Genomic DNA, 18,575 nt, shown 5'->3' with positions numbered 1-18,575 from the left:
AGACACACACATATACAGACGATAAACACTTGATATTCACAGAAACTTCCCAGCAGTAGCAGCACCTCCGTCGTCTGCTACCACTCTGAGACAAAGCCCATGTTAGCGATGTCCCTCGCGCATATTCTTGTGCCAGTGGTGATTTCATAGTATATCAATTGAAATACTAACAGAAACACATACAGGGTTCAGCTAAAGTACGCCCTTTTCATCACTCGAAATCTGTAGCCTGAGTGAATATGATTAGTTCGACGAAAACATTCCCATACGATGAAAACTGCATTTGTCGGCTATCACTTAGAGGGCGCAGGGCAGGCAAAATCATGTTTTGTTTACATTAGACACAAACCGTCTGCTTGAGATTTCGTTCGAGAGCTTGTTAGTTGGTTAGCGAAGTTGGCATGTTTTCTAATCTTTTTGGTCATTTTTTGTGTGTCTCAGTGTGCTAACCAGCGCTTCAAAAAAACGTGTCAAAAGTGTGTAGTGCCCCGAGTCTCCGGTCGGCGCCGGTCAGCAATGTCCTCACCGGACAGCAACGCGCCTACCGCCGACTCTAACTCGAATTTAGATTCAGCCGCTGACGAGAAAACCAAGGACTCGATCATATCACAGGAGTCTCATAACTCACAGAATTCTTCTAAGATCTCAGATAATCCTATGGAACCACATGACGGAGTGCTGGATTTTGAGGAAGACGGTCCGGAGCCAGGAGACAATAAGTACGATGATGCCAATTCCCGCTCGCCTTCCGTTTCGCCGTTCCGATCTGGTTGTGGGAGTCCGGCCGGCGGCAAACCACCGGCTTGTGATGACGGTAACGATGAAGTGAGCAAAGACGGAGCCGACGAAATTGAACTCCCTGAAGAAGGAGAGGAAAAGGAAGATCAACAAGACGAAGATGAAGACGAGGATGACAAGGTGGTTGAAAAAGAAAAACAAAAGAAAAAACGTAGTGAAAGTGACCTCGAAGACGGCGAAGTAACGGATTCTGAAGATGAGGAGGGCGAACGTTTCAGCAGCCCCTCTAAGGCTGACAAAGATAAGCCGGCTGTGTGCCGATTTTTCAGTCGAGGACAATGCACGTGGGGCAATCAATGTCGTTTTATTCACCCAGGTATGCAGCCCGGTGGACCAGGAGGCCCGATGAGCGGACCACCTGGCCCTCCCTACGGCGGCCCGCCTCCACACCCACCCCATGGGCCACCGCCACGTCTGTTTGGTGGGCCCGGTGGGCCATTTCCACCAGGACCCCATTTTCCGCCACCTCCAATGGCACCTGTGGAGTCCGCATGGGAACGCGGTTTACGTAACGCGAAGGAAATGCTCAAAGAGGCTAATCGGCGGCGCGAGGAGGATCCCGCCTTTGAAGACCGCAAGCTGCATCAAGGGTTGCAGGCATCCCCTGTCAGGGATTTGTCACCTCCACGCGTCTCACCATCACCTTCGCCACCTCTACGTAGCAAAATGTATGGAACATACGAACGGCACCGTGAAGTCCCTCGTTCCTTGTCGCCGGTAAATGTCGATCGTTTACGACAGGAGCGATATGCAGCGGCTGAAAGGGAACGAGCACGTGCCGGTCCTGGAGATGTCTGGAGAGATCCGTGGATGCGGTCAAAATCACCGATTCGTGGTCGCCCACGCCGCAGGAGCAGAAGCTGGTCGTCACGAAGCTCTTCTTCATCATCAGGCAGCTCATATTCGTCGTCACGAAGTTCTTCATACTCAAGATCACGTTCTCGTGACCGAAGACGTAACTACGGCGGCCGGAGTGGTCCCCCCATGGGAAGAGGACCACGCGGGGGTGGTGGGGGAGGAGGAGGCGGGGGGCGTCAGAGGTACCCGTCGGAACGAGGTGGGCGACTGGTTGCTAGCCCGTCACCTACCCGATATAGACGAGGGGGTATAAATACGGCTGGCACTGGAGGCGGAAGGGGTCGTAGACGATCTTCGTCCTCAAGTTCATCGTCCTCCCGGTCTCCCTCGCCTCGTCGTAGAAGGTACAGCCGCTCCAAGACACCTGAAGGTATCCCACGCAGACCCCGGCAAGTATCACCACTTGGTCGTCCGATAGGAACTCAAATAAAAATGAATTTACTTGACAAGTCAAAAAAGCTTCCCGTGAAGCGGCCGTTCAGCGCGAGTCCTAGTCGATCGCCATCCCGCAGTCCAAAGAAGCTTCGTGTTTCACCGTCGCCACCGCCGAAGGCAGTCGAGAAAGAAAACAAGGACAAGAAAAAGGAAAAGGACAAAAAGTCGGACGCGGCGAAACGCGACGAACTGATGCGCCAACTGAAGGCTGTTGAAGACGCCATCGCTAAGAAAAAGGCCAAAACCTAAATAAATAAAACTGCGATAAAGCCGAGTATTGCCGATTACTGATTATGGGGTATCAAGTACGATTACGATTTTGATGACTCTAATTCTGTTGGGGACCGGGAGTGCTTGAAGCTCCAAGAAGGATGTCTTCAATTGTTGCAACTGTATCTAGATTTTGTGAATTTCTCAAGGCTTGTATTTTCCGATAAAGTATATTACCATAAAGCGCTGACGATTAAGAAAATCATTATTAAACTATTATTATTATTATGATAACTAGTATAATTATTGTACTATTATTTTATAATTACATTATCATGGAGGCAATGTATATCAATAAATTCGCTAAGCACATACTACCATTAATTTTCATTTTTAAGGCTGATAGACATATATGATAAACTCCGTTCGTTTGGGGTGAACGAAGGGATTGAAGGCTATAGCGTTCGATTCTCATTTCATGATTAACGTTTAGCTGACACTTATATCGATGTGCTCCAGAGCCGCACACTATAGAAGTTGACGCCGTGCGCGTATCTTAAATGTGTACAGCGTTTCATGGAAATGTTTAGAGCCATTAATTAATAGCCGTGTATGATAATAATAAGCCGCTACGGCAGGCGGCGGATTTGCTATCATTCTCCGCAGCCGTCAACATGGAGACGATAGCCTATTATTCTCGCTAATCCAACTATTAGTATTATGAAAACCAACGGAAACGCAAGACTAATAGTGGGAAAACTATGTAAAAAGTATCTACCATGTTTCATATTTACTTGTGCTCTGCGACTGTGTACAACTGTGCCCTCTCCGAGTAATTCGTCATCCGAATTGTCACAACATCAAGTACTGTTTCTATTAATAATAAGTAATTGTTGTCAAAGAAATAAAAATGTTTAGTTTTTTTTTTGTCACCTTTAAACATTAAAGTAACTGTATTCGTTCGGAAAAATACAAAAGTCACACACTGCCGCTGGAAAAGTTTCGAACTGGTAAACTTTACTTTTCACATTGGTAACCTAATAAAGGTAAGAAATGATTGTACAATGACTGTAATGGGTTATATGGAAAATGCGCCCGCTATAATGCTCTGTTTGCTGTAGTGATGGAATGCGTTCATTAATTAAACCCTTCAACTGTAAAGACTAACGATAGACTGAATAAATTCATACATTACACATATTCACTTTGTTGTACCTACCAAATCATTCATTTGATTATTTCAAAACTTATTTACCTCGTTCGGTTATTTTTGTTTATATCCGAAAAGGCATTTACGTCTAAAACTGGCCATGGAACTGATATTTTTTTAACGAATTCGTCATTATTTTGGACAGAAACTGGCTCATCGAGGTTAACGAACTTGCGTTTCTGAGAGTAGTAAAAATGTGAAAATCTAAAGGAGCGAGTGGCTAACGGTTGGTAGCTAAATTATTATAAACTTATGTGTATGCTGGACTTCAGATTTTACACGCGGAATTTTAGCACGTCTTGTCAATGATGTGTTTGTAAAGGCTTAATTTATTTTTATTAATTTTGTATTCACAATTTTACCTTAAGACAAAAAAAGTGTTTCGAAGAGCGTCAGAAGTGTATTGGAGAAAAACTAGATGAATTTCTTTATTCTTGCCCTCGGCCTCAATAAGCATTACAAAATTCTAATCAACTGAGTACATCAATTGGCTAATTGATCGATAGTGTCTTAAATCCACTCTAGATACAAGTATAAAATTGTGACGTTTCATAATTCTCGTCAGTCTCATCGTGTTTTTCTAGAACTGTACTTGAAAATTATTGGGAAAAAATCGAGTTGGAGTTTGCTCAACGACTACTCCAGAGCGAGCAATGATTAGTTAGTGAGAATTTTGGTAACTTGTCTATATCTAAGTGAAAGTGTACACTTTTCTGACACTGTTGTACTTCCGTTGAGTTCTGTCCGATTGCTTGTAAAACGACTACAAACAATACCATTTAGATTAAATAGTTCGATAAATTGTAGTTGATAATTTGTGAGGATTTGTAAAAATATATTATGTATTACTATAATATATTATTATATAACAATATTATTTTTGTCACTAGTGTCACATTATTATAAACATAATTAACAGTGCTCATTTAAGTGCTGTGTCAATAAAAACAGTGAAAGTCCCATTTTTTTTGGCTGTAAGAACCATCTATTGAAGATTTCTGTTTCGATTCCCCCTCTATAGAGCGTTTAGCTTTGCTTTAAGCCTCAATATGCGGCGCAGGTGTCGGCCGTTGGTACAGAGTAAGCTTAAATACTAAGGCCGTGTTAATACGTACAATACCGCAGTTGCATGACCACTTCTATTAATCATGTGGGTCGTCAAAGGTCTAGACTAAGGCTGGTTATCGTAATTTTCAAAACAAAGTTACCGATATTGTAGAAATCGGAATGCTACGGCATCCGTCGTTCGAACTATACCTCTCATTTTCTACCTTTTTTCCTAGCTAACAACCGCACATTGTGCACGCTTCCTGGGTTTTGGCTTCCGGAATAAGTTCCACATGAATGTTCGGAACTGGTTTCGCTATTTAAACTCGTAATCGATAAACGACGATTTCTATAAAGTCGTCCGTTACACTGAATTACTGGATATTGTGACAGTAGAAGTTACTTACTATAACTGATACAGATTATATAGGGAGAAAAGACATGGTGCTAGCAATGTTGCCGTCCAAAAATATATAACTCTTATGACGTGAAGCAGTGTCGGGCTGAGACGCCACTTACTGTTGCCATCGGCTGTTGTCTGTCTACAGTGTAAAACGACGGCGTAGTCCACGAGGTTCTTGTCGTTAGCGTCCGGTAGTACCTTTAGCCGTCTATGCGATTGCTATGTTCTGTCGTTTTTGTCAAGCTAACCACGAAAGGGCTATAAGGGTCACTAAGGTGAGAGAAAACGTGAAGAAACGAAGCATCCGAGTAAGTGATTGTAAACCATATGCATAACAACGCTTTGAAACTGTTGAACTCGGTTAGTCAGTGAACGATTTTGCCAAAATAAAGGCGATTTGTTCGATTGACTGACCGCTGTGGCCTACAACAAAGTGGTTGGCGCTAGCCATTTTCTGGACACTCCCAGGATTGAGCGAGTTCGCTCAACAGTGACCGAAAAAAATAGCTTGTCCGTTGTGTCCCGTTGCTGTTCATGCTAGACGTAAGCGACGCGACATCGTTCCCATCACTAGAGTTACTTAGCAACGTAGTCTTCGCTGCGATCGTCACGCACAATGCCTAGCTAACTCGGTCGTATCTCGCAGTTGTGGTTTGTCTCCCCTGTTCTCTATATAGGTATTTAGATCTTGTGCTTTGTGGTTTACGACTGTATCTGCCAGATCAGTAAAGACTCAGCGACCAGTTGCTGTGCAAAAGTCTAGGTAGAAGCTCTTTGCGAGAACGCACTTCCGTGTTCGCTGTGCGCTGTCTTCGCCTTCTGATAGCCTTCTCAGCAACTTCTGGAAGAAGAGGATTTCATCTCTGTCAAATGTTCCTGCTATTTGACATCCAGTTATATTAGGGAAGACACTCAATCATAGATTATACTACTATGGTATAGCATGGCGCTGACAAATTTTCTAGCATGAAGCAATGGTTGTCTGGTTTTGAAATGGTGATCGTACTTCTGCACCGCAACATGGTACTTGGTTAATTGGATATAATCAGAGGCCAAGTGACGGTAATTAGCAACTTGTGTACATAATCTTAAATGCTATACATCTATAACAATGTGACAATACGGTGCTAAAACGGAAACAACGTGGATGAGGTCATGTCAGTGGTACTTACTAAATATAACAAGCCGCCAGGAGCATTAAAGTGTGAAAGGGCTACTGGTATATGTGACTGCATGCCGATTTTCCTATTTCATTAGGTTGAGCTTTTGACTGATTTCTAATCGAGCATTTACCTCTGTATGCGGCAAGCGCAAGCACAAGTTAACGGTATCGGAAGGAACGCACCGACGATAAACTCGCGTCTCGTAGGTAATTTAATCAACGCAGATGTACAAACTTTACCCATACACGACACTGTTTTTAATTCTTCAATTAACTTTTATATCAATGATAGGTAAAAGAGAAAAAGGCGACAGTTCAAAAAAGTAACAGGACATGTTAGGCTTTTGCTATGGAAATAGCTAATAGCTTTTGGCCAAATTGACTATTTCGTAGCGTGACTCTTGTTTGCTCGTCCAGTTCAGTATGACTATGCATCATCATTTGAGTACTGAATAAAGTGACAGTAAACATGACACCCAAAGACCATGGTAAACAACGTCCATAGTTCCAAGAAAGCAGTCGCACGTCGTCAATAAAATTAGGTCGTGCTTTTCTTGGTAAATTCATTTTGTAGAAAGGCAGTTTTTGGCAAGGGGCAACACTGCCCATGTGAGCTATGCGATTTAGTGACTATGAGCCTTTTAAATAATATCGATTTTAATACCCCACCAATGTCGGAATAACCTTAGGTCTATATGAAATATCTGCATGCAAAGCGGCTCCAAGCAGAAGTGTTTCGGTCTTGAACTACGTAGAACATTACTGAAGTGATTGTGGTTATTTTAGATAGATTAACTGAAGGATATGTTTTCTGTCAGAACCGCTCTAGCCTTGTAGTCTAAGAAAACTTGCAGTCGTGGAGGTGGCATCGACATTCGTTGACGTAGGACAAAGCGTAGGACAGCAAATTTTGTAGTATATTCTCATAGAAGCATCTTTTCCTAGAAGTTGATCACCAAGAGTTTAGAGTGGCATGATATGGCTGCCAATAAGAGTAATTTTGTTTAATTTTTATGAAATTCATTTGTTGAATACTATTATCCTATTACCGTTTTGTCACAGAGTTGATTAAGTTTTTAATATTTTTCGCTTATTTATTTCCGTGCTTGAACGACTATCAGTATTATGAGTAAACCGTAGAGATGTTTTAGCGCAAAAGTACTCTGAAACCATGTTTCAACACATATTACTAATAATTAAGGTTTGCTGCATTTTTCTCTCAGTGTCATATCAAGTAAATTAAGTTTAAGAAAATAAGATAAAGAAAGCAAGTACTTTCGCCGTCTACCTTGACAAACACTTCGAATATATGCGTTAGCGACCAAATCCAGTAATGCAGAAATATACAAGGGGTGTGACGCTGTTGTAACGGCTTACTTTAGGTCAGTTTTATTTTCTTTGATGGCAAGTCCTCGTATCCGTCTGTACTAGCAGTTCTAGCTTTAAGCCGTTATAGTGAGTATTTAATTAAGCCTGAAAAATCAACCTGAGAGCTTCGATGTCATTTAACAATAAGCTAATAAAGTTATCGAGATTACTTAATTAACCTATAAGGTCTATATATATATAATATAATGATGTGGCATGATAAGCTACTTAAGCTCATTACTTGTCATTTTGAGTAAAAATTATACATGACCGCAACTTAAAAACTCACCTAAAAGACACCATGAAGTAATGCTGACTGTTCAATTAAGCGTTGCAAGTTCTATTTATAGTACAGTGTAAGGAATTTTTAGCATGGAATTTACTCAGTTTTACGAATCGCCATTGCAAGTAGATGGATTAATTGTATTCTAAAGTTGGAACGAATTCATTTCTATAGGCACAGTTTTACCGCCGCGACAGTGAGTTCGAGTGCACTGAAAATTTATTTGTGTAAAGGCTGTACCATTCCATTATCTTATTCAGCTTTCATTCATAGAATTTTCCGGTTAGAGGCTATTGTTATATATTTTCATAGATTCTACGGTGAGTTAAGTAATAAGTGATTTTGCGATGATTAGTTCGACCAATTTTTGCGATTTTTTTTACGATACAAGTAGCAAAAAGTTTGTTTAGAGCATACCCTATCTATTTCCTTTTGTATGACTGAAAGCAGTTTTATTAAGAAATTCCTGGGGAGACGCACGTGCAAATCATCGAATGGCTCAATAGTTAACTAGGATAGAAAATATTCCTTAAATCATGTACCTATAGATTAGACCTTAGTTTATACTAAGAAGGCACTACTTCAAAAATCTTGCAATGTGTTGTATATTTTGCTTATAACTTTTTGCAAATTTCGTTCATCTTTAATAACAAAATTTGACAGCTTTGTTTTGCGCTTATTCTCAGTGGCGAAGGCAGCTCACAGAGCCTTTTCCAATCTTGTAAATTATTGTTGCTAAGTCTTTTTATTAGGCACATGATTTTCACACAAAATTGGTTTACCGTCGCAATGACATAAAAGCTAAAGTAGAATGGAAGCTAAAAGATATTCTTTCTAGTTTTAGTTTGAATTCGGCTCATTTTACAAATTCCTATAGAGTTTGATTGCTTTTTTGTATCCCTCAAAAGCTATCATAGATAGCAGAATATTCGCTGAATCAAACAACAGCCTCATGCGTTATCTGGTGTTTCTCCCGCGATTACGGAAATTAATTATTTATCAATAATCGAGTTGGGCAAAAAAGAACCGTTAAGTGCACTTGCACGAGCTTCAGAGAAATATGTGCGCGAATTATCGTTAACGCGAGCCGAATCCTTTTGTATCGAAAAAGCCAAGAATCTGTGACTGAGCGTTATTGGCACCTTTGATATTTTGATGTTACGCTAACACACATGCGCTGTCATATCATGACTGCTATTAGGGGTCTCCCGGTTGTCGATCCATGACTCATTACCGATTTTGCCGAGGTGTCTGCGTAGCTTCCGACCTCAGACGTGATGCAGACGCTGGTCACGTTTCTCGTGCTTATCTCGGCGGCGACGGCATTTACGTTCAGCAATCACCTGAAGGGTGCAGCTTTTCGGATAACGGTTTCGAATAACCACGTTCCTCCAGCAGCTACGAAACCATTCTCACCTTTCCCGCTTCCATTAGCAACTGCGCCGCCTATTGTTCCAGAACAAAGAATATATCCTCGTAACATTTCGCTTTTCTCATCATCAAAGGGCGCTCACAACAAGAAGCAGAATGTCCAGGAGCATTTCGGGCTTAAATCAGATAACGGTAGCAACGTGGTGGATCCCGACAGGGGCAGCAAACAGGTGGTAACTGCTACGGTACCTGTTGTACCGGTCGCCCTTTCGGCAAATGGTATCAGCCCCCCGAAGTGAGTCATATAATAATGATAATTATAATGAACCTGTTTGTTCACAGAGATTGTGTAGTATCTATGTGTCGTTGGGGGGTTTGGGGCAGCGACTCCTGATTTATTTCAAATAGAAATGTAGCTGCCCAAGCTAGCACACTGAAACTGAACAAACTAAGTGAGATAGTCATTACACTAGACGTTGTGCTTAACATAAGCACGGAGAAATGATTTAATCCCATTATACATTCTGCGCTTATGTATCGTTTGAATATATATATTTGCATATAGTAGTACTAAGCACAAATCGACGTGAAATAAAATAGTATAATATAGGATTCGATTGTGCGTCGGATATTATTTCCGTATAATATAAAATGTACCTCGTTAACGTTTTTACTTGTTATATTAGGTTTGTCTACATACCCTTCCTTCGCCGCTTTGCTTGGGTTCTTCAGAATATGCGACCTTCACAAGTGGGGGGTGGTGGTGGACAAACTGACACGGCAGCTATTGGTCCCTTCACCCCACACATTCCCCAGCAATATTCTACTCGAAGGCCGGGCTTTATGCACACGCCGGAGGTGCAACCCGATATCGAGATTGCCAGTGGTGGGCCACAATATCCATTTAATCCTCCTGGAAGCGTAACACCAACTTCGGCTTCAACAACCACCATACGTCATCCTTTGCCGCCGCAATTTGAATTAGCATCTAGGCCATCGATTACGTTGCCCATGATAGCCAACACAACTTCTGCGCCTACCCCGATCAGACCCATTGCCACATACAAACCACCGGTAAGAAACTGTCAGACATAACGGTTGATATGTAGAAAAAGGTATAGCTGAGCCAGAGTTGTCTATGCAATGTTTATTGTAGAACCAGTGTGAAACAAAGTTTCTAAACATGCAAAAAAAATTATGTTAAATCTACTGCGATTGTAGTGATTTCTGCCACACTGCAACATCCGCATAATTAAGACTGAATTTAACTTAAGCCAGATAGTGATAGAGTGTGAGTTCCGCCAGTTTAGATAAGTTCCGTCAGACGCGACGCAACTTCTCAAAACTGTACATATGCACATAAAATTTCATTTAATTCATAAATAATACAATTATACTTTTCAGTTTCTAGTACTAGAAATAACAAGCACTTTACTCTGCTCCAGATGGTTAAAAGGAGTCTGTGTCTATTCTTAATAAAACACTTAGAGAGTGCCTTCAATATTAATATTCTTCATTAAAAAAGATACCTTAAACTTGGCCTCAAAGTTGCTGTTGGTAATCTCATCACTTTTGTTGACTGTTTGCTAAGCGAAGCCCCGCTTTGAGAATATGAAGTCAACTACTACAAAAAAATATTTACCTTGATTAAATAATTTTAGTCTCTCATTAAACCACATATTTTCTTTAAAGGACTATGTGAAAGGACTATGAAAGGACTGTAAAATACGTACTTAGTCAGCACAACGGTTTACAGCTTTGTAGTTCAAAATCAATGGAACTTTTTGGTATTTACATCGCAAAAATAGGATGAAGATAACGAAAATTTACAGGTGCATTAACCTAGCAGCCTTTTTTTATAGCACGTTGTTTTTATGTAACTTTTACAACGTAGACATACGCGATTTCTCACTGGCACCAGCCATCTAAAGCAGTTGAGCACGGCAGTACCAGACGTAAGATGCAAAACGTTCATTTACTTGCATTGTAAAATGATATATATATATATATATAGACCCGTATATATTCTTATCGAGCATCTTAAAATAAAGTCGCAAGCTTCCGCGTATCGGCTGACAACCGCTGTGCCTTTCATGTTACGCTTAACTTATAAACCTGTAGTTTGCCCGAAATGATCGCATCGCACGACAAACAGTGAACTTCTGGCGTGGTTAGTGATATTGAGGGCTACTGTACAACATCTCGAAAGTTTCGAAGCGTTTTCGAAAAGTACGCTATATTTGAGGAAATTTACACATTAGAATTAATTAAAGCTATTGAAATTAGAAGTAACATCAATGTTGGGACTATTGATATGTATTTTTGAGAATGTTATACACCTGTTTTTTCGTTGGCAGGTAGCGACTAGATCGCCTATGAAGCGTAATTCTTGTGTCGTCGAAGCTCCATTTTGCTCATCCTGCTTGGCAAAAATTTCCTCTTCAGAACCCTGGTTCCCCTATCCGCCTCCTTTGTTTATTCCAGCTGTATGTTCTCGTTGCAGCATCCTTCAAGTGAGTTGATCATCTTGTAAGTATATTTCTCTAAAGAGATAGCGCTCCTTCTGATGCATAATATCTAAATGCCACCTAGCGAGGTAAACACATTTAGCTTTAAAGAGTTATAGCTCTTTGTATTGAGCTGGAAAGTTCGTTTTGTATGCATAATGTGAATATGAACTACATAATAACTGTTTCACAATATGTATATAAAATTCCAGACTACGCTCTGAAGTTCTACGTGGGTTGCTATCTCTTTTCCGTAATCTTTTTTGTTGCATTCATATTAATGTAACAATGTATGTGTGTTGTTCAGGCTAGTCATAAAGACTTGTAGATCGTTGTGTTACCACGTTGATCTTATGCTGTAGGACTATTTAACAAGGAATACTGGAAAACCTTGTCCAATTTAAATAGGTGATTTTAAATCGATTGCCGGAAGAGGTGACTGTTTTCTCGGACATCCTCAAGCTGGCGTCGTTCGGCGAAATCGTAGATTTTAACGAAGTTCTCACTGAAGCTAACGGTAAGTAATGATTCCCTATTACTATCATCCTACTATTGTCTACTATTGCCTACTATGAGTACTATTGTCTTTGTATTGAAATCGAAGCGGCTCCGCAAGTCCAAGCTGAATATTACATTTGACTCTTGCTATAAATATGAGCTTAATAGTCCTTACCCGTGAACTTAGAAACATGAAATCTTTAACATTTTACCAGATGGAATGTATAATTTTATAACGAATATATGCTATTCTTCAGATCAAACTGTAGGAACCCTGTGTTTAATTAATTTTTATATCAACACTAAATATATAATGCTATAGTATAGGGTAATTCGGAGTGATCTTTTGGAAAGGTTGTTCTCAAAATCTATGGCTCAATTATGATGGTGTTCAAACCTCTCACAGGCTCCATTCGACTGTTCCTGCCGTTTCCGTCGTATCTTCGTTTATAACATATTTTATTATTATATCACCACAAAATTTGATAATGTGAAGCAGTTTTCTCTTAAATTTTGATAGGATGTTAAAATAAAGGATGTATAGGACTTTTATTATCCTATACATTTCTGTATTGTCCCGCATATGTATACTTAAGTGTGACAAAGGGAATAAGCATTAAAAAACTCTAATATTGAGATCACTAAGTGGAATGACGTCAAATACCAAAGGTATTGAATTTGACGGATAAGGAACCTATCCACACTACATGAGACTATTTTGTATCACTATGAATTGCTACCTATTGAAGTCGTTCTATTCATTATGCAGAGGAGAGTGGGGCTCACCATGTTGCTAGTCTTATGAAAAAGTAGGCTTCTATTGAAAAGGAAAATTATTTTGACTACTGTCAAAACAAGCACTGCTTTTCTACGAAATCACAAGACCTAACATGCGTTATTTTGGTGCAGCCTTTAATGCCACTAAATCGTATTTTTATAATCGACACTTTAATGGTGACGTACCGTTTTTAAAAGCCCTTACAAAATTTCTTCGTCTAGCTGCTCACTTCTGCATACGTATATTTCAGTCAAACCGAGCGGACTCATTTTTTTATTTAACCGAAGTTTACAATTTTAATTCACTCCACAACGCATGGTTTTTAAATTTTTTTCAAATATAGAAAGACCTACGGGCTTGTCTAAAGACACCAGTTTTTTAATGAAAATTTGAAACCAATGAACGCAAAATGCGCTGAAATGAGGAATCCAAAATACTTCAACGGCCCCAGCACATTCCAGTTATACAATGAAAAAAGTCTACCTAATAATACAAATTCTTAGGTGTTAGTGAACAATGATTTGTTGATTATAATTTGAATAAATTGTGATACAATTTAATGTGAATGTTTGTGCGTGTTAGGTCAGGTAACGGTTCTGGCGCCAAGTGATGCAGCGTTCGCGTATTTGCCGATTTCGATCGATGATCTTAAACAGCGACTTGTAAGAAGTCCCAATGAATTGCGTCGCTTCATTCTCTATCACCTCCTGCCTGGCTATGTCACATCGAGAGATTTGAAGCCCGATGCGTGGATCGCAACATGCTTATTTGAAAAAAGCATTTATATCAACAATGATCGGGTATGGCGAACTTTTTTAGTCAGGATAATATTTGTTCGAATTTTATGGAACCGTTACAAGTGGCGAATAGTTACCGGAAATCTGCCTTCAACTAAATCTGTCTAGTCTTGCCATACGGGAACAAAATTATCACAAAGTATTGTGGCAGATCCCAAGCAGACCCTCAAAGAGTACCGTTGTCATAAAACACATTTTCACTTAAATCTCTACACAAAATTCTTTGAAACGTGGAGATTGTTTTCGTTTGAAAACTTCCAGCATCTATACTTTTGCTAATCTATATGTAACTACCTGTCATCAAATAATAAATGACTAAACGCAGTCCTCAACTAACGCTCAACAATCTCTGCATGCACTGGTGCAAACAAGTGCCTATAAAATCACTTATTCCCATTCAAAGTAGATATTGAAATTGAGGATTTCTACAGGTTCTATTAATCCTACGTACAAAAAACACAAGGTTGATGTTAACCAGGTGGAGTGATGATTCACTTTCGCATTGTTTCAGCAAGTGAACGGAGCGCCTTTACAGAGCCGAGACATAAATCACAAGCACGGTTCGATCCATACTCTGGGTCGTGTGTTGTGGCCTGTGGCCGAAGATTCTGTTCAACTCTACCTAGACGCCAATCCTTTTCTCTCACAGTTCGCTTCATGGTACCGCAATTTTGCTCGCGTGTCAAAGAACGACATGGTCACGGTGTTTGCACCAACTAATGCCGCATTTGAGCGCGTGGCTCCCTCGATCCGTAAAAATCTAGCGAAGAATGACGTTCTGAAAGCAAGTGAGTACTTGCAGGCGGTTGGCGGAATGATTAATACAACACTATGTTGCAGCGACGCGAACACATATTTGTGTATGACGTTTTCTTGTTACCTTTGCCTGTTAACTTACTAGGAACGGTTCAAAAGCATATAGTCCCCGGCCTATGGTTTTCATCATCAATATCACCTAGTGGAGCTGTCCTTACACCAATGGATGGGCTCAGTGTTACCTGCACGGCTATCAAATTCGAATTCAATGATCCCCACAAATATCAACAGAAATCAGGCTTATCTAAAGCAGGTTAGTGTTTACTTTTTAGTCAACGAAACAAATCGGCTTTTTGCCTATCGATAATCGTATTGAAAATTACTTTTCATACACAAACATCCATCTTAGAGTTCATGTAGAAAAACGAGAAGTAACGCAAAAAGCAAACTGGAAATGTTCTTTTATCAGCCATGTGTTGTACGTATGTGCCTATCACGGGACGTAAACCAGCTCACATGCACAAATCATGTATTACAGCCAAATTGGTCTCGAAAGTGTTCAGTCTTAGTAGAAAATCACAATTATCTAGGACGCGAGATTGCATGCTTATAGAACCCTTAGCTATATATTATATTTGTAAATTCGAATTATATATGGGAAGTATCTTTGAAAATAGATTTTTTCGGAACTCCTTCGTTTTTTTTGTTAAAAGATAGTCATTACTTATAAGTTAGTTTAACTGTAGGATCTTTTAGTGGATTAAAATTCTTCTAAATTCTTGGCTTTTGTTTCAGATAAGCTCTTGACTTTTGGTTCATCGCGGGTGATCGCGTCCGACCAATTTGTCACAAACGGGGTTATCCACATTGTAGACAAGCTTAACACAGACCAGTTAGAACTGTGTGGCTTCAGCTAATCAGCAGTTTTCTCTGTTCACAAATAGTCGCCCAACTACACTCTACCATCTACTCTTCCATGTGCAAGAATAGATGACTAACAAAGAGAAGTTAATCTATTATTATTATTATACAAATGCCGAGGCCGCAACTTAAAGGATTTTAAACCATCGTGCTGTGCTTCGAGCCCTAAAAGCCGATATCTGGATACGATTACTGCTAAATCGATACATTCTCGCAAACTCTGAACGAGTAACATCGATCATGATAGATAAAGAACCATGATGATAGGTCAAAAAAACTCAATTAAAAGCGAAAAATCTTGATACGTAGATATACAACACAGAGTAGGTTATGTACGAACGTCAATAGGTCGAGTACGACGACTAAAAAATGTCTTAAGTTATTTTGGCGCTTTGGCGCACAAGATGCTATCATATGCAAGCGGATGAACGGTAAAGTAAGCCTGGCTTACTTTCAGTATGGAGCCACATATCGTATAAATTTTGACGTAAAATTACTTCGTGACCTATTCGTGTTTACCCTAGTCGTCCTTCAGCGTGTTTTGGCTGTTTAAAGCTGTAGGACCAAAGTAATAGGTACAGGAATCGGTCGTATATGAAAACCACTTGCTATTCCATTATTGGTATTATATGGTAAGCTGCGTTTACTTTTCACAAAAGTCTTTATGAATCTCAAGTGTGATTGCGAGAGCCTATCAGAAGCCACGAATTAGTAGAACAAGGTTCGAAAACCGTTTGCGCTAGACGCTACAAGGCTGTGTTTTGCCTCTTATTTGCTCTGTCCCACGTATACCCACGGTCGACGTTATGCACAATGCGCACATTATAAACTTTAAACACAATGAATTTAAAATTAAAGCCTCGGTACAGAGCAATAATGGACACTAGTCCTCATAGACACCATTTCTCGGTAGGGAACAATGATTGTACACCATATAATGTCACACATATTGCTTCATCGGATTTCCCGGCATTTATTAAGCAGCGCTAAAGGTTTTCTTTGCCAGTGTTCTTTGACTTCATTCCTCCCTCAACCAAGAACCCCAGTACGCTCTTACCTATACGAAAGGAATGAAATATAGCAGAGCTTTTGAACAAACGATGAACTCTAGCATAATAATTAATTGTTGCTTCTCGGATTTCCATGAATAGTATCGAATACCTTGCACATAATATATAGCAGTTTGCAGATCTCTTCTGTTGGGGGTTTTACTTCATGATTTTCCGCTGCATTGGCCATCGGATTGATACGAGCAACCGATTGGTGCAACGGAGTAGATTTGCAAGTAGATTTACGAAGGCGAGCGTGTTGCTTTCGTACACGTGTATTTAACCGTTAGCTATGCTAATTGCAAAAAATGTGTTAGAGATGATTTGAACTCTAGTCGAAGCTATTATTTGACATTTACTGATAACGTTATGTCGGTTGATTGTACATAGGATAGGTTCAAGGTACATGAAATGAACTAATAACAGTGTGTTTTTTATTGATAAGATATTGATTTTCTATTTAACCTCTGTTATGGCCAGTTGTTCCGTCCTAGGGTAATTTAAGTAAACGACGGACCTAGGAAAGAGAAAGCGAATGAGCGTTATTTGTAATTTTGTTGAAGTTCTTTGATTCATTTTTTTTTTCTCATTTTCCCTTTTGCGCTCAGTAGTAGCAGTAGTACTTATCGAGAATAGTCCTTTTTTACAACTCAGTTTGGTGGAATTGCACTGTAGCAGTTTTTTTTCTGTGAAATGGACAGTACGTCAAACTGCGAAAATATAGTCTCACACGAACCAAGTACCGTGGATATACGTGGATACTCTCACAAATTCTATGAACAGATATGCGTGGTTAATAAAAAAAAAACGGGACAAAATCTATTTTGGAAAAATACATTAGTAGTAATAAAAACCAAGATGGCAGAAAGAGACACCGTACTGGAACACCACTAGAAGAAAATGACCGCGAAATCATATCCATATCGATTCTTCTATGTTGATAATATAGAAAGCGCTTTTTGCCTCTAGACCTCATGTGGACTGAATTAGAAACTTAAACCTGTTTTGCAGTCTGCATAATTAAATGCGTATTTTATTACCAATAGTTAGTACCAATAGAGTTTGCGTGTTATTTATTCCCACAATGTATATAGACAAAGCATCACAAAGATTTTTACCTTCCTGTGGCAAAAGAAAAGCATGAATGACTGCTAGAAATTTTCGCCTTATGAAGACAATAGCCCGAAATATAGCTGCCCGATTTTGCTCCAGTAAATCCCAAGTTGTCTGCATAATGCCGACATGAACTTAAGGTACTAAAAATAATTAGAGTTAACAGATCGTGCATGTATTATGTATATATATATATATACATATATATGCACGTGATATAACTAGGATAAAGAATATAAATACAACCAATAAAAATACTCGGCTGACACTTACCTTTCCAAAATGAGTCCTTATTTATTTATGTTAAATATTTTTAATAAATAAAATATTAAATTGAATCCTGCTTCTTCATCTGTGAGCCTGCGACACTTACGTTGCATTTACGTGGCAAATAAGAGAAGGTCTGTTGAGTATATTTATGTTAATGTATCGTAAATATGTTTATCTATATATTAGTTACTATTGTGAGGCATATTATAGGTACTCATTGCAACAAAATGTTGTGGACTACTCGGCCATTTATAGAGTAATAATACAATTCAGTACAATATACAAGTATATAGCCAGTATGTAAGAACGGAATAACGCCTCAAAAAAATGACGTAATGCAGTATTTATGACATATGCCTGACGGATTCCTTTACTAATTGTGTACGCCAGGGGAGAGATATTGATATGAGGCTTATTATAGAACAATCCATTTATTTACGTTTATAGAGCGTCCAAATGCCAGATATACCACTCCATCACAAATAATCTAGTCTTTATCATAGGGCTATTTGCTAAACTATGAAACTAACGGTATAGATATTAACAGTATCGTAAAAAAAAAAATCAGTCCTATGCCCAGCCGATGACTGCACGTATCCGCTGTTTTTCTTCGCAGCTAGTTACTATGCCAGGCTGGATCTCACTCTTACATCAACGAAACAGTTATCATCATAACGGTCCGGACTGACCGCGACTAGGTCTTCCTACACGGTTGGATAGGGTCAGCTACATACACTTACA

General features: G+C 39.5%; 2 protein-coding genes across 3 annotated transcripts; both read left to right on the top strand.

Moving 5' to 3' along the window:
• Positions 1-83: 83 nt before the first annotated feature.
• On the top strand, positions 84-2,679 carry LOC111252130 (uncharacterized). The gene has a single exon (XM_022809608.2). The coding sequence runs from the start codon at positions 517-519 to the stop codon at positions 2,338-2,340; it is 1,824 nt and encodes a 607-aa protein (XP_022665343.1). The 5' UTR covers positions 84-516; the 3' UTR covers positions 2,341-2,679.
• A 6,372-nt stretch (positions 2,680-9,051) lies between these two features.
• On the top strand, positions 9,052-17,847 carry LOC111251081 (uncharacterized). 2 transcript variants are annotated; one of them, XM_022807355.2, is made up of 8 exons: positions 9,052-9,440; positions 9,832-10,219; positions 11,503-11,658; positions 12,061-12,169; positions 13,511-13,728; positions 14,237-14,513; positions 14,627-14,794; positions 15,277-17,847. In XM_022807355.2, exons 1-8 carry the CDS (start codon positions 9,052-9,054, stop codon positions 15,396-15,398), a joined length of 1,827 nt encoding a protein of 608 aa, XP_022663090.2. In that variant the 3' UTR covers positions 15,399-17,847. The 2 variants fall into 2 exon arrangements, with proteins under 2 accessions (XP_022663090.2, XP_086846922.1); XM_086990796.1 differs by lacking the exon at positions 14,627-14,794.
• The last annotated feature ends 728 nt before the right edge of the window (positions 17,848-18,575 follow it).

Source organism: Varroa destructor, unplaced genomic scaffold, assembly GCF_002443255.2.
Source record: "Varroa destructor unplaced genomic scaffold, Vdes_3.0 BEIS01000005.1, whole genome shotgun sequence".
Lineage (NCBI taxonomy): Eukaryota > Metazoa > Arthropoda > Arachnida > Mesostigmata > Varroidae > Varroa > Varroa destructor.
The sequence above is the reverse complement of the archived record's forward strand: the minus strand, read 5'-3'. Positions and strand labels throughout refer to the sequence as shown.